The sequence below is a fragment of the Anopheles darlingi genome, chromosome 2 (assembly GCF_943734745.1).
Source record: "Anopheles darlingi chromosome 2, idAnoDarlMG_H_01, whole genome shotgun sequence".
In the NCBI taxonomy this organism is placed as follows: Eukaryota; Metazoa; Arthropoda; class Insecta; order Diptera; family Culicidae; genus Anopheles; species Anopheles darlingi.
The window spans coordinates 11,664,272-11,679,271 of NC_064874.1; the positions used below are offsets into that span (position 1 = coordinate 11,664,272).

At 48.5% G+C, this 15,000-nt stretch overlaps 3 protein-coding genes across 6 annotated transcripts in view; 1 reads left to right on the forward strand and 2 right to left on the reverse strand.

Moving 5' to 3' along the window:
• LOC125948270 (major facilitator superfamily domain-containing protein 10) overlaps positions 1 to 4,264 on the forward strand; it is a 4,674-nt gene extending 410 nt beyond the window's left edge. The window contains exons 1-10 of one of the 3 annotated variants that reach the window (XM_049674178.1): positions 1 to 12; positions 123 to 299; positions 378 to 563; positions 639 to 768; positions 865 to 1,140; positions 2,289 to 2,310; positions 2,397 to 2,852; positions 2,915 to 3,506; positions 3,583 to 3,750; positions 3,821 to 4,264. The exon at positions 1 to 12 is cut by the window's left edge and continues 410 nt beyond it. In XM_049674178.1, coding sequence (XP_049530135.1) covers positions 230 to 299; positions 378 to 563; positions 639 to 768; positions 865 to 1,140; positions 2,289 to 2,310; positions 2,397 to 2,852; positions 2,915 to 3,506; positions 3,583 to 3,750; positions 3,821 to 4,050 — 2,130 coding nt within the window. In that variant the 5' untranslated portion in view covers positions 1 to 12; positions 123 to 229 and the 3' untranslated portion in view covers positions 4,051 to 4,264. Of the gene's footprint in view, positions 13 to 122; positions 300 to 377; positions 564 to 638; positions 769 to 864; positions 1,141 to 1,551; positions 1,675 to 1,813; positions 2,311 to 2,396; positions 2,853 to 2,914; positions 3,507 to 3,582; positions 3,751 to 3,820 lie in introns of those variants that run through there. The other 2 variants (XM_049674176.1, XM_049674177.1) reach the window with 2 other exon arrangements.
• A 40-nt stretch (positions 4,265 to 4,304) lies between these two features.
• On the reverse strand, positions 4,305 to 8,205 carry LOC125948274 (multiple epidermal growth factor-like domains protein 11). Of its 2 annotated transcripts, XM_049674181.1 has the most exons (5): positions 7,885 to 8,205; positions 5,620 to 5,769; positions 5,106 to 5,504; positions 4,891 to 5,036; positions 4,305 to 4,821 (listed from the first exon to the last, which is right to left on the reverse strand). In XM_049674181.1, exons 1-5 carry the CDS (start codon positions 8,084 to 8,086, stop codon positions 4,606 to 4,608), a joined length of 1,113 nt encoding a protein of 370 aa, XP_049530138.1. In that variant the 5' UTR covers positions 8,087 to 8,205; the 3' UTR covers positions 4,305 to 4,605. The 2 variants fall into 2 exon arrangements, with proteins under 2 accessions (XP_049530138.1, XP_049530139.1); XM_049674182.1 differs by lacking the exon at positions 5,620 to 5,769 and having other exon boundaries at positions 7,885 to 8,204.
• A 2,605-nt stretch (positions 8,206 to 10,810) lies between these two features.
• LOC125951583 (hematopoietically-expressed homeobox protein HHEX) overlaps positions 10,811 to 15,000 on the reverse strand; it is a 5,188-nt gene continuing 998 nt past the window's right edge. Inside the window, exons 2-3 of the mRNA XM_049680523.1 lie at positions 11,206 to 11,405; positions 10,811 to 11,134 (exon numbers count right to left, since the gene is read on the reverse strand). Coding sequence (XP_049536480.1) covers positions 10,811 to 11,134; positions 11,206 to 11,405 — 524 coding nt within the window. The remainder of the gene's footprint in view (positions 11,135 to 11,205; positions 11,406 to 15,000) is intronic.

Below are 15,000 nucleotides of genomic sequence, written 5' to 3' on the forward strand. Positions count from 1 at the left end.
ATATCCAATGAGGTAATACGTTATTTCTAAGCTAGCCGGAATACGACTCGTCAACCCCGTACGAGTCAAGGACAAGCAGGCATGTTTCAATACAGAAAGTTCGATGCTTCTCTCGTTCTCAGCAGGCGGTGCAGAGCGACTGGCAAAGCGGCGATCAAAATGCATGCGGTGTCAAAAACGTGTTTTATATGAATCTGTATCCGAGTAAGCCACTTTAAAATCTGCCATCATGACTGTAGTGCTATCCTATCACCGAATTGTTGAAAGAGAACCATCAGAGGTGGACTCTCGGTGGAAATGTAAGTGAACTCTTTGAAGATGGGAAAAATGGCTTCACTAAGTAAATTCACGTTCGTTATCTACCCTCGCGGTTCCAGCATTTACAGCCATTTTGCTGCTCGTTATCATTGCTTCCTGTCTCGTGCTCAGCTTCAGTCTGCATGGCCTGCTGGTGGACTTTAAGTACAACTGTCTGTTGGACGCAAATTTGAAGTTCAATTTGAAGGCCAACCAAACGCTAGGAGATGGTTCGAATAACTCCATCATTTCTCCTTTTGCTAATTGTAAGTGTTGCTATAGATACAGCAATCTATCTCTAATGAGAATTCAAAATTGATAGCATATATTCTTCCCTCCAGATACTATCGACGAATACTGGAGCAGCTGGAGTAATGGTGCTTATTGTGAGACACTTCAATACGCACCGCTCTTGCAAGGCATCTCCAGCACCATATGGCTTGCCCTGTTCCTAATCCATGGGCCTGGAAGGTAAGCTCGCATGTGAAACCAGTTCGCTTGCTACCCCTACGAAGAAGCCCTACGATGCTATCATTGCCGTCTCATGCGGTCACATTTCTTTTCCAGAATTATGCCTCAACCATGGCGTATCGTGTTTCCTTCGTTGCTCTACTTTTTCGGCTGCTTGGTCACGTCTGTGCTAACGGCCAGTTTCATCACTCAAGGACTGGCCAAATTTTGCACCGAGTTCTGGCAAGTGGATACCGAAAGAGACTACAGTTGTGCACAATACGTCGTGCTTTTTGCGCTCGCGAAGGAACCGTCCGCCCTGGTGCAAGGCGATAAGAACTTTCTACTCACGCTGGTCTTCCCCTGGGTATGGGTCGGGGCAACGTGTCTAGGGTTTCTGATAATTTTGCTGCGTATAGTGTTAATGGTAGACTTTCAACTGATGCGGGTAGACATTTCAAGGCACCAAATGTAAATCCTGAATGGGTTTCGGTATTTCGGTCGTTGCAGCTACTTAGGCACCGTGCCACTGGATTTTTTAATTGTAAATAGATCTTTCGTGTTAGGTATTGTACATATTACGTTAACGTTAACGAGTCGTGAGTGTTCAGCAATTTTTTAAGTGTTAAGCACTTCATTCCCAGCGGCATTAGAAGGTAATAAACGAATTTTTCATTTCGTCGCACCGCTCAACCGTTAAGGCCGTTTGCACTAGTCCACTGTTTCAAAAAAGCATACCCCTGGTTGTCAAAATGTTTCTTTCTTTTTTTTACATCGCTTGCTCTTTTCAAAACAACTCGCTGTGATCCAGAAAAAGTTGACCTAGAATTTAAGAATTCCTCGCTGAAGATTGCCGTTCCAAGATTTAAAACTCTACGATACCGTCCGCGACGGACTCTTCCAACGTTACGAGCATGCACTTAAAAGGTAAGTGTCGTAAAAAGGTCGGTTTTAATGCCTCCCCAGTGTGTAAGCACGGCGCCGGTTTCGACTCGCCTATCAACCGAACGTTCGGCACGTAACAGAGATTATGCTGTTTTTATCTCTCGATTGCCGCTTCAACTAGCTAACACAGCTGATAATACGACTGCGACACTATTGTTCTGGCTATTGTGGGTGGCGTTCTGAGTAATAATGGTTCAGTGAATGGACTTCGTCGCTGCTGCTCGATCGCAACCAAGAAAGCCGTTTGTTCGCCTAGTGCCATCATCATCATCATCATCATCGAGCGATCGACTCACTACTACATCATAACAAAAAAAAAAAAAAAAGAGGAAGAAGTAATAGATCCGCGGTGGAAAGAAGAAGCAGCGATCTCAGACGCTCGGCTGCTGCAAACAACCTCCGGATGGCAAAGTGAAAGTCCCGGGTTACGTGGTGGGCTGCTGGTCTAAGCGATGGCAGCTGTTTCAACACTTGCCTTAACCCTTTCAACTGCTGTGTGAACCGAGAGACACGCGTGCAAGTTTTAGCTAGTTAGCGGTTTGATCGTGCTATTCCGGGTTGGTTTTTCCGATTCTTGGATCGGTGTCTTCTGTTAGTTTCAAGGATTTTTTCACTGAGGTAGTGCTTCACAATAGGACCCTAGATAACCCTTCGGATTATGCTAATCAAAAGTGATCTCCACCTTTAATGGTTTATCGTTTCAGCGCCCAGCCACGATGACGTACAACATGGATGAACTGAAAAAGCGATCGGTGGCGAGCACGTCGCACAACATCAGCAGCAATCTCAAACCCACCGGCAAAGATGAAAAAGCGCCCGCTTCGGCGAAACCGTCGATCACGGAGATCACGCGCACCCACCCGACGGCCTATGTCATCTTTGCCTCGCTGTTGCTGGATTTGCTCGCGTTCACCATGATATTGCCCCTGCTGCCCTCCCTGCTCGAGTATTATCGCAAGAACGACAACCAGCTGTACGGTTATCTGGCATCCAGCATTAAGCAGTTTCAGCTATGGATCGGTGCTCCGGAGCGTTTCACGAGTGTGCTGTTTGGCGGTGCGCTCGGATCCATGTTTAGCTTCCTACAGTTTCTCAGCAGCCCGATCGTGGGCGCACTGTCCGATTACTACGGCCGTAAACCGCTGATGCTGCTATGTGCGGTGAGTTGTCTTCCGTCGAAACCTGCTCCAAACTTCCTCTCACGGTCTCGCTTCTCTTTCAGACCGGCATTGCCGCATCCTATGGACTGTGGGCTTACTCGGAATCGTTCCTGCTGTTTGTGATCGCCCGGTTCATCGGTGGCATTAGCAAAGGAAACGTTTCGCTCTGTATGGCCGTCATTACGGACGTCTCCAATCAGCAGAACCGTGGCAAGGCGATGGCATTGGTCGGTATTGCCTTTTCGCTCGGCTTCATTGCCGGACCCATGATCGGTGCCATGTTTGCCCGGTTTTCAGACAAGTCAGGAGTCCTTTGGTTTTTCGCTCCTGCCATGTTCGCTATGCTACTAGCAGTGGCAGACATCCTGTTTCTGGCGCTCTGTCTAAAGGAAACGCACCCGAAGGAGAAGCGTTCGCGACAGATCATCAACTCGCTATCGCATGCAATCGATCATATCAGTATTAGGGCGCTATTTCGCTTCTCGGCAGTCGAGAATCTGCCGCAGAAGGACGTACGCTCACTGCGGCGCCTGGGCGTTACATACTTCCTGTATCTCTTCCTGTACTCTGGACTGGAGTTCACCGTTACCTTTTTGATGTATCACAAGTTTGGCTACACTTCCATTGACCAGGCGAAGATGTTTCTTACGACAGGTACGATTGACCTGTTCCATCATATGTGATCCTTCTTCTCATTCTAACCGTTTCTCCTTTCTTGCACTCTTGCTAGGTGTACTCATGGCCATTCTGCAGGGTTCGGTTGTTCGCCGGCTGCCGGAGCGACTGGTGCAAAAATCAGCAGTATTCGGTTTATACCTAATCATTCCTGCCTTCGTTATTGTGGGTTTAGCGGAATCCTCACCAGTGCTATACTTAGGCATGATTCTATTCGCAATCTGTAAGTTGCTGAAATCTGCTTCCACAGTGCAAGAGTATGTTAATGAGCTTCTTTTTATCTTTTATTACAGCGACTGCGTTCGTGGTAACTTGTATGACGACAATCACATCACAGTACGGCGACTTCCACCAGAAAGGTACCGTACTCGGCGTGTTCCGCTCACTGGGAGCGCTGGCACGGGCTGTGGGACCGATCGTTGCTTCGATAGCCTTCTGGTGCGTTGGTGCACGTATCACCTACATCACTGGAGGACTATTGCTGCTGTGGCCCGCTCTCATGATGCAATACTTAAAGCTGTAATCCGTCTACGCTCAGCATTCCTTCTAGTATTTTTTGTGTTTTCTAAACCGTATTATTACCTAGATATTTACTGAAAGCATGTCTACATGTTGATATTGTGTACAGAATAAGTGCTCCGATGTTTCGAAGATATTTTGTTCCTTTTTAAGGATAGCACACAGAGGGATTATTCTTCTGAAAGTGAGAAAATATTAAAATAGGACGTGCAATCAAATACCGCGTTTCACATTGAATCATCCACGCCGTTCCAACTGTCTATCATGTGGTCCCTAAGCGCCTTTACAGCATACTTACCATCTGTCGCTTCTATTCGAACGAGTATTTTACCAAGTTCAACCTCAAAACTATCGGACTGTCTCTGTATTGTTAAAAGTGATCGCTTCCAACGAATTTATTCTTATCTAACTATTCTAGTTGTTTGGACGGTAAATAGGTGCATTGGTTGGAACCTTTGGAATGCATAGACTGACGTCTGTACGGTGTGAGTATCTTCTCAATCGAGAGTAGCCATCGTTAACGTCTCGTTATGGGGGTTTGTCGTGATAAACTTCGCGGTCAACTAATTCCGTACGATGTGCCAAGTGTAACCAGTGTAAGAATGAGGATTACAGAACTACGGTAAACCATCGAAACGGCTCCGGAGCACACTCCATTCACCTCTATCAGGTGATCTATGCAGCGGCAACGCCCGTGAATACAGGCTGTGTCGATATCGATGCAGTTTTCATTCACCTCACAGATCCCATTCAGGTGTACGGATGAGTGGCATTTCTGTTTCGATGAAACCAGAGAGATAACGAACCATTTCCGTAGTCACCGGGGTTAGAGTTGCATACTCACCAGGTTCATCTCGTGGAAACGATTCGCACAGGTACACCTGCCGCTAGTAATACCATCCGTTCCGGTCGTGATGCGACACTGCGAGTAGGGAATGTTGTACAGACACTGGATGTGTTCCTCACAAAGGTCGTAAATTTTACTGGCAACTGAAAACGAGAGAGACGATCATTTAGCATGAAATACCTCGCCGGTTCGTTCGATGTCGCTGGACCTACTCGGTAAGCATCGGTTCCGGTGTTCGTTGAGCACGTGACTGACGCGACACGTGCAGACCTCCTGGGCACAGCGCGAATTGTCCGTCACGCACTCCTCATCCCGGAAGCATGGGTCACCCAGTTTGGCATCCTGTAGGCACCGGTTCCTATCATTATTCGCGTGCTTGCCTGGTGTGCAGACACAGACACCGTCCCGACAGTACGTGCCATTTCCAATGCAGTTGTTGGTAAGGCGGCAGTAATCGCCCAGAAAGCTCGTCTTGTAACAACGCTTTTCACGCTCGACGTAATGTGCACCTTCCCGACACTGGCAAGAGTTGTCCCGGCATTCCGAATCCGTACTCAGCGTGTACTGGCACTGGTCGTTGTGCAGACAATAGTCGCCAATATCGGTGGCCGCTAGAATGTGAAATTTTAAACAGACCCAAGGTCGCCATTTGTAGTTGAATCGTGCAAAGTGAATCCGATATTTTAACAAAAATTGCATGAAACAAAAGTTAGTTGAACACGTTACCTCGCAAACATCTGCGTGTACTGTTGGCATCGGTTACAGCAAAGTAGCCCGCCATACACGAGCAAACACCATACTCGTGGACCGAATTGTACCGTTCGCAGTAGGCTTGCATCGGGCACTCGTCATCTGTTCGGCAAACATTGGCCGTTCCTGTCGTCATTGGAAGGACGTTAATGTCGTTAGTTGGTTATTATACTGTCTACTTTCTTGAGTAAATCTTTTGGCAATTCGAAACGATTTTCCCTGAACCCTGAAATACCCCCCAAGAAGTTTCTACAATTTGTTTTTCAGTTCCTTCGCTATCACATAACATTTTCCTAAACCTATTGACTTGTGCCAGATAGATTAGTTTCAAGAACATTAAACTGGTGCACGCTAAGAGCTGCACCTCTCACGCATGCTTTCATAACGGTGAGATATGCGAAACACCGACCCGATATGTGGAATGATGCATAAGAAACGCACAAGACCGTTCCAACATAATGCAGCACGCACCTTCGCTTTGCCCCAAAAAATGGTATGGGAATGGACTGTGAGATGAGTTCGACTCCGTGCCTAAGCCACATCGGCGCCATTTGAATGCTCCAGGTTGCGTGGTTCAATCAATTCAATTCAATCAAAACAAAAACTCTCAGCGGGCGAAACGGCCCGAAACGAATAGCCTTCGATGCTGCTCACCGAGTGCGCTTCTGTGCATGCATGATCATTTCCTTGTTTGGGTTCGTGATCTGCTCGCTACCCGAAGTCGCTTCTTCCCGCAATTCCCTGTTACCTTGGTTCGATGCCCTATCTTTTTTTTTTGGTTTCACAACATAACATCGATCGTTGGTGGAGTCTATTCTCGCGGTACGGTAATCAAGCTACGGCTTCAATCATATCCATCACCGCGTGAACCAACCATGTTGTCCATGTTCGCGGTAGATCAGAGCCGCGTACTGAATTTGAATAAAAGAAACTCCCGATTCTCCCCGTTTGTTATTCCAATCCGGTTAGCTGACTGGCAGACAGAAGGTTTCGGAGCGAAACGGTGCAGTATCGTAGTTCGCTGGTATGGTCGGACCCCTTTACAAGCGGAAGCACGTGAAGGCCAAACACACCCAATTCTATGCGTGCGTGCCCATTACCGTATCGTTTCAATCCAGCCACTCCGTATGGCATTTATTTTGGCAAAAAATGCATTTACAAGCAATTTGGTGTTTGATAGTATCTTCACTTTGTGGTAATATTCATAATGTGCCTTTAATTTAAGCTAGTTAAGGCATAAATTCTTCCTATATTTAGAACGCACTACCGTATCCAATGGTGACCTTCGGGACAGCAAAACATCTGTTCCAATCCGAGCCCGGAAATGGGCATTCAAATGTTACGTGCCCCGGTAGGGTGTGTACTAGGCTGGCACCATCGCTAAACCCTCTCCTTTTACGTTTGGCGCAAAACCAATCGATCGATCGCCTGATCGCCCGATCGATAGATCGATCGTCGTCGATGGGCATGCTAACAGGGGCAAGGTTTGCTCGTTACACACCAGCACGTGTCACGCACTCGCAACCGAAGGGGGTTGGATGGATGAGATCTAGATTGGCGTGATCGCTCCGCACCCCCAGCGCCGCCCACCGCTACGATCGCTTAATTTTATTGCTCGACCATCCAATCAATTTGCCTCCCGAAGTGCCAATCAATAATGATTAATGCACTGAATGTGTGACACAAATCGGTTCTTTGCTATCAACATTCACCTCCGGCGATAACAGCGGAAAGGGCTTGCTCCCGGGCTATATTGCGCACCAGCACCAACAGGCTTTTACTGCGCAATCCGGAACGCGGCGCAGTGCTACAACACTCCCGCGCGATTGGCCGTGATTCCCGAGCGGTGGGCGATTGATCGATTCTTCTGCGGTAATTATGAGTGTTCTTTCCTGGCTGGTCCCAAGTAGCTCATCGAGAACCGTGTTCCATTGTGCCCAATTGTGGAATGTAAAGTGCAGGCCGAAGGGCCCCTCTCTGGTGTACAGTTTTCACATTCCAACAGCTTGTCTTCAACGTTTCATCGATAAGGCACGATCGGTTACAATCCACGATGTCTCATTCATCAAGCAGCTGGTTAGAATCCCGCACACATCGCTAAATAGCACAAAGCTTCGCCCATAATCAACACCATTCTCCTCTAACCATCCTCCAACCTTACGTCATTAGATCACGTCGATCACTCGGTTAACAACACATAGATGCAGTACCAACAACAACGTGCAACGTGCTCACACTTACGCCGGATGAACGTTTGGCTCTGGACTGGCTGGCAGATGAGGGTGGCCAGCAGCAGAAGGAAAACGACGCATCCACATCCGGCCACACACCACTTCGCCGTCATGCGACTACCAGCTACATTTGACCTTCGGCACCACATCGTGGACCGATCGTTGGTTGCGTGCCACGGTCCACGCTTCTCGACACTCCGCGTCCTCCACATGCAACTCGCTGTGTTCCCTGCTTGCTGCTGGGGTTCTGCACAACAACAACAACAACGACAACGCACAACGACGGCTCGGCCGAAGACCGCGTGGCACCGAGTAAACTGAACCGCGCGGAATCGAATAGCACACTGATCTACATTTTCTCTTTTGCGCCCAGACTACCCCCGGGAACCGCGAATGCTGTGCGGGTTGAGCAGAGTGGTGGGGAAAATCGAGAGGAAAACACACCATGCAGAGGAGTAGGGGATGTGGGGGAGAGAGAGAGAAAAAAAACTCCCGATGAATCAACAATGGTACGCGCGAGATGGAATTGCGCGGTCAATTTTCCATCGTTCTCGTTTCAACGCAAGGCCCTCTCCCCGCCCGAGCGGGTGGTGGAGTTGCCTTCTCTTGTGCTCACCCCCTTTTCGGTGCTTCCGAAGTGCTCCACCATCCACCAGCACCATCTGACCGTTGGGTGGCCGTTTGCTTTGCCGTTTCACGGTGCAATCAATCGACAATTACAATGCCCCTTCTTGCTGCTGCTACCCGCGCTGGGCTGGGCTAGGCCGCGGAAAACCTTCAACGATGCGATGTGCACGCGATGGGCGATGCGAAGATGAGAAAAGACGTGAAAAATCTGACGATTCGTTGGAAGCATCTTCGTCGACCACCGGGTAGGTCTCAGAGCCGTGTAAAAGGCCAGCGATTGGAGCGTTGTAGCATCATCATCCAATAGCAACAGCAACAACGATGTTGCTCGCGCTCAGCATCTTCTCCGCCGCAGCAGGCGGGGCGCGCGGTGAAGGTTTGATGGACGGCGCGTTGCTTAGCAGCAGCAGCATCAGCAACAAATGTTGGTTGATGGCGCCTCTTCTAAACGGAAGCTTAATTATAATGAAACTGTCCAGCGTATTAACATAAACATTGTGCAATCCTCGTTACGAGCCGCAGATCTGGCCCGCCTGGCCGATTGCGCTTTGCTTATTGTCAATCAAAATGATGTGAAAATGATAATTAGCGCTGTCGGTCGTTGCTGTAGTGCTTTTTTTCATTTCTTTTCCATTTTCCACCGGCCCATTGTGGTGAACCTGCCGGGGGTTGGTACTGGCGCACTGGTACGCGTACTGTGAGGCTGTGCCGAGAGCCACACAGACAGAGAGCAAGACCCCGAGAAGAGAGAGAGGGTGAAAGATGGTTAATTTGAAATTCACACCAACCTTTCGAGCCATTCGCGTGCTTCAATAGTCACTTTCGGAATTGCCTAATGCGATGTGTACGGACAGTCGGCGGAGTTTCATCATCCTCAGGCCGCGTGTGAGGTGAGGGTACATTGAGTATATTGCTCTGGAGCTGCTGGATGACCGTTGGCGATGATCGATTGCACTGTGTAGAACCTTACCGGCTCCCCACTCGGGGGGACTTCCGGAAGCCCACGGGCTGAAGTGTGATATAGAGCGATTGCGGGCCGGGCTGTCTAAGTAGGTCCCATGATGATGTTCATCGACCGGCCGGCCGGCCGGCTGGCCGACCGACCGCAACAACGCCAGCCTCGGACGAGTCCCATCAACGGTCAACGATCACTCAATGTTGTCGATATTCTCGATATTCGATTACCTCCGCCTGCATTCCGGACGATTAGTCCGGTTGGTACTTGGGTAGACCACCATTACATGGACACAAATCTCTACGCCACCTTCTCTGCTCCTCTACTCGCCGGTATCGCGCCCGGAAACCATCGGCCTTGTGCGTCGCTCGACGCGGTACCGTGTGATGTCCGGCCGTCTCTAGCACAGCGATTCCATTTACCATCAAGCGTGGTGATTATGATAAGCGAAGCCGGCCGGAATTGGGCCCCGATAACATCGCCTTCATCGATCGGCATATTTGGTGTCGCGAGAGATTCTTCGAAATTCGGTGACATAATGGCCACAGCGAGCAGAATAGCCTAAAGATAGTAAAGAAGGAAGGCAGATTTTATGCATCAGATGACACCGAAGGGGGATTATCTTGCGATCTACCGGGTAGTTGTTTACACGCTGAGCATCGTTACCACCTCAGGTGGTTCCACCCCCGGGAGGGGGATGGGAATGGAAGCGACCGAAAATCCGTTGCAGATTGCTTATCAATACATGTACTAGCAGCTCAGATGTGAATCATATGAGCACGGGCGTGCGCGCGTGAGCTCGCAACAGGGGGAATTAAACGACCATTAGGAGCCGTTATCTTTCTGCCTGCTCGTCACCGCAATGTTTGTACGAAATCAGGTTGAGCAACCAATATAGGTGGTGATTTATTAGACAAATTGCGATTGCGTTGCTGCTGTTCCTGCTGCTCGTTGCGGGGTGCGATGATGTTGATCACACTAATTACTGGGCAAAGGTCGACTGAAACGTGCACCGCCAATTCTCTGGCATTTAGATAGGCTGCGTGCTTTAATAGACTCCGTGGAACCTCCCGCACCTGACGCAGGCACTCATCAGCGTGACGCGCCTTTTAACCCGGTTCAGCGCGAGTCAGCGTGATGCAGCAAAGTGGAACGCCAGAACGCCGAAAAAGGTAACGGCGAGATCGCATGGATAGTCGACAGTACGGACAAAACAATCGAATAAATTAACACCAACTAACGCTATATTTGAGGTAGTATTGGATGGTGCGACATGCAATATGCAAACACAAGCTGCGCTATATACAAAAACGGTTGCTTCTCTCGTCATCAGTCCGCCCGTCAGTCCGCTGGGCTAGATGACATTGATCGGTGAAGCTGGTTCATCGTCATTCTCATCATCCGGATCGTCACTACCGGATGAGGCGTCTTCGTCGTGATCCGAGTAGCCATCGTTGCTCTTATATTCGTATCCATTCCTGTTGGTCGCCGACCGGGTACCTCCGGCTTGCCGCTGACTGTCTGCACCGTTCGAGTATTTGTGCGTATGGCTGTGGTTGACCGCGCCCGGATATCCGGCTGAAGCGCCAGAGGCGGTCACGCCTTCACCGTCCACCGACTGGCAGCCACTGTTTGCCCGTCGCCACTTGGCACGTCGGTTCTGGAACCATGTTTTCACCTGGTCGGGGGGCCGGGAGTAAGTGATCATGTGAACATTGCGTGGTTTTAGGTTAAGGATTAAGAACTTACCTGCCGATCGCTCAGCTTTAGCTGGATTGCCAAATTACGACGATCTTCCGGTGACAGGTACTTGTGGTTGGAGAAGCGCTTCTCCAGGCTTTGCGTTTGCTGCGGTGTGAAGCGCACCTGGCCACCCTTGCGCTTGGAACCGCATGCAGGCAGGAGGTAGCTGTAGGGATGGGCGTAGAATGGCCATACGCGGGGAGTTGCTGTTGTTGTTGGAAAGGAATAGAGTAGAAAGTTGGAAAATAGAAATTGACACTGACTATCTTATATCAAATGTTTCAAGAAAAGTCTATCAATTAAAGTATAATATCAAGCCTATACAGTCTAAAACAACTTCTTAGCAAACACACACTGCAAGATACGAATAGACACGACTGACACGAGGAATCCTGACGACCGACTTCTTCACGTCTCACGACTCAATGGCAGCAATGATACGATATCCTTCGGTTGCACGAGTTGACCAGTGCCTTCGGGGGCCAACGAGTTCGATCCGCATCCCGATGTCCCGAGGGAATCCACCAGACGGATTGAAGTAAACAGAGCACCATTTCCTGGGAAGAATTCATAACGATGCTGCAGAGCCATTGACGCTATGCCTGGGCATTGGCCACTATCTTCCACAGTGTTTGTGTTTTATATCAACCTGCGCTATCCGCTTGCCCGATGCAGATGATTTAATTTGTATCAATTATTCTCAGACGCTTCTACTCTTCGCGTTCGTGCCACTGATCCCGAGCGTGTTTCGTAGACGCAGGAGACGGAACACGTGAGTTCCTGGGGGCCGGCTAGTCTTCCGCAAGAGAGAAAGTGCGATTTGATGGATGCAAAGGGGGAGCTGGTGTAGATAAGGGATTTCCGGGAGTTTGCGATGCGACCCTGTTTGCCCGGTGGCAACAAAATCACTGTTCATTTAGGGTGTGCAATTTTCGCTAATCGAGTGAAACGATAAAGCCGATCCGGATCGCGGCCCCGGGGCTCAACGGGGCCACCGGAGCGGCCTGTGTATGTGCAGGGGATACTGTTTATCTTGACGAGTAAATATATCCCCGACAACGACTACGACGACACCGATGCCTGTGTCTTTCTCTTTTCCGGACAATAGGTATCGATGTTCCATGCTGCAGGATGCCCTAATGTAAATATTGCTTTCGGTATTTCTGCGTTGTTACGTGTCAATGCAATCGTTCACTTGGAGAGGACGATTACAGCAAATGTTTAGATAAATTTGTGCATCGCTCTTCTTCATTCACCTCCATAAATTATAAAAGAGGACGATGGTCAAGGTCCATCGAATGTCGAATTGATAATTCCTTTCCCAAATCAATCGCAAATTCGCAAACGATTAACGGTGTTAAAGTCACGCCGAGAAGGTGCTCGTAATTTGGGGACCGTTCTCGCCCGAAATCCGGATCGGGGAGCGGAATTTCGCGTTAATCCCTGATAGCCTGCACCGACGGCAGAAAGCGGTTGGGAGCGTTGGCCAAGTGATGGGTTAAAATACGCTTACCATCGCCAACGCGTTGAGTAACAGCCCTTTTTTCGTGGTGAAATGATCCATGACATCGAATGATGATAGAAGACAGTGTATTGTGATATCGGCAGACCGGTGTACAAGGTTGAGCCGATCCAGCCAGGGAACATGTAATTACAACTCGAACTCGAGGGGTTGGAGGGATTCACAGATATTCGGGGTGGTGTACGGTTTATCGCCGATAGAGACCAGAAGCATCGTGAGACGGACCAGTGGCCGTGCCGTTTGCCCGTGTGTGCCGATGAATGTTGTGTGATCTATGATAAGGCTGAGAACTGAGGTCTTAATCCCCTTTCGGAGCCGTATTGGCGGCTCCACTGTTGTCCGACCGCGTTACAAAGCAAATGCCCATCATCACTGAGCTAGAAGGTAGACTTTTTAAGGGGGGACGGGGTGGGAGGAGGTTGAAGGGAAATAGTTCAATATCCCCCTTACCCAGCGCTCCACGATTCCTGGGCCTCACGACGATTCGGTGGTGATTCTAGATCTAGAACCCCAATGGCGGCACCAATGCCAGTGCGGCGGCCAGAATATAGGAGTAGTGGCAGACTGGGACATGTTTGACGTTGGGATTTCTGGCGATCGGTGGCTGGCGCCAACGGAACCCCGGGTTATTTAACATGAGATTGATAGGGTATGACCGGCCGGTCGTCCGCCGACCGATCAGTTGCTCGATAGCGGACATCCCCCTTCTTGATCTAACCCTTCGGTTGCGTGGCGGCACGAGTTCCCTCAGGATCCTTAATGGGGCCGAATGCACACCGTACACTCCGAAAAACATCAAATAGTTTGACTGACGACGACGAGACAGTGACAGTGGCGTCAGTGACAGCGTGCATCAGACGGAATCGATGTTTGCTGACGCATTTGCTTACACTGTTGTAGTTACAACAATCATCATCATCATCATCACCATCATCAGCGTTAGGAGAGGGTATCAGCTTATCAATATCGGATTCGAACGCAGGAGCAAATGATTCACCTTCGGTAATCCTTTGTGTCTGAACAAATGTTTAACAATGAGTTTGATAAAACATGGTTTGGTTGTAAACAGGCGCCAACCACCGCCATTATGAGTTTATCTTTATTTTTTCATTGTTTTTTGTTTTATCTATTGAGAATGTGGTCGGTATAAAGTTGGACTTTGGATATTATACGAATACGGTTAAGCTTTTGTTCAGGATGAGAATCGACATTTTTTGACTGAGTGCCTTATTAAAGTACAATTTTTCCAGAATGTATGGTCATAATTTGAGGAATATTTGCTACAACTATCATCTTAGCAATAATTCAGAAGTCATGTCTTCTAAAATCCATTATTTTAAATTATTTGAGACATACAAATCAATACTCTTTGATTAGATTAAGAGTTTTTCAAGGTGCCTCGTGGAGATTTTATTAATTTTCACAAATTTTTCAATTTTTCGTAGCATGTTGAAGTGGGAAAAGTGACGAAGACGTTTTAAATTGACCTTAAGAAAAACAATATTGATATGATATATGATCAAAAAATTTGATAAAAATTTCGACGGGAGTATCTGACCAATAGAAATGCGATAGTATCATGGATGTCTTTAAAAACGTAGGTTTTGGGAAAGCCACTACAAACTAACGAGCTGCATTCAACCATTCAAAAATCATTAGTTTTGTTAGTTTTCATTTGTTTGATCCTTTGTGCCCAATATTCTTGAAAACATTTAAGAAAAAAGTAGGAGAACAGCTACAGCATGAGCGGATAGTATGCCTTAAAGCTCGGCAGATAATTTTATCATCGTTGGTGATTCATTTGTCGCGCTCGATAAATGATGTAATTTACCGAAAATTAAACGCCACCGTACGAGGAAAGTAGATAAGCGATTGAGAAAGAGTGTCCCTCCGAGCAACGAGCCGGAATCAAATGCAACACCCAATTGGTAGCACCTAAACCATCAGTGGTTTGCCGACGGTAGCTGTTATGCTTATCGGGCGTCCCACCGTGCAAATAACAACATCAACGATGAGCCTGCTGCTGCTGCTGTTGCTCGATCGTCCAGGACTCCCCAAACAAGGGAGCTAATACTTGTTCACCGCGGATGGCGGCAAATAGCGTCAAATGTCGATAGCCGTAAATCAATTGGCCGCTCGTCGATTAATCGTCGGAACGGTGAACGCGAAGGCATTAATAAATCTTGCAGGTGAAAGATTACTCGTTCGATTCCGCGTCGATATGGCGGCACCTTTCATCTCGAGGGCCCAAGTACAAAGTGAATTTGGGCACTTATTGG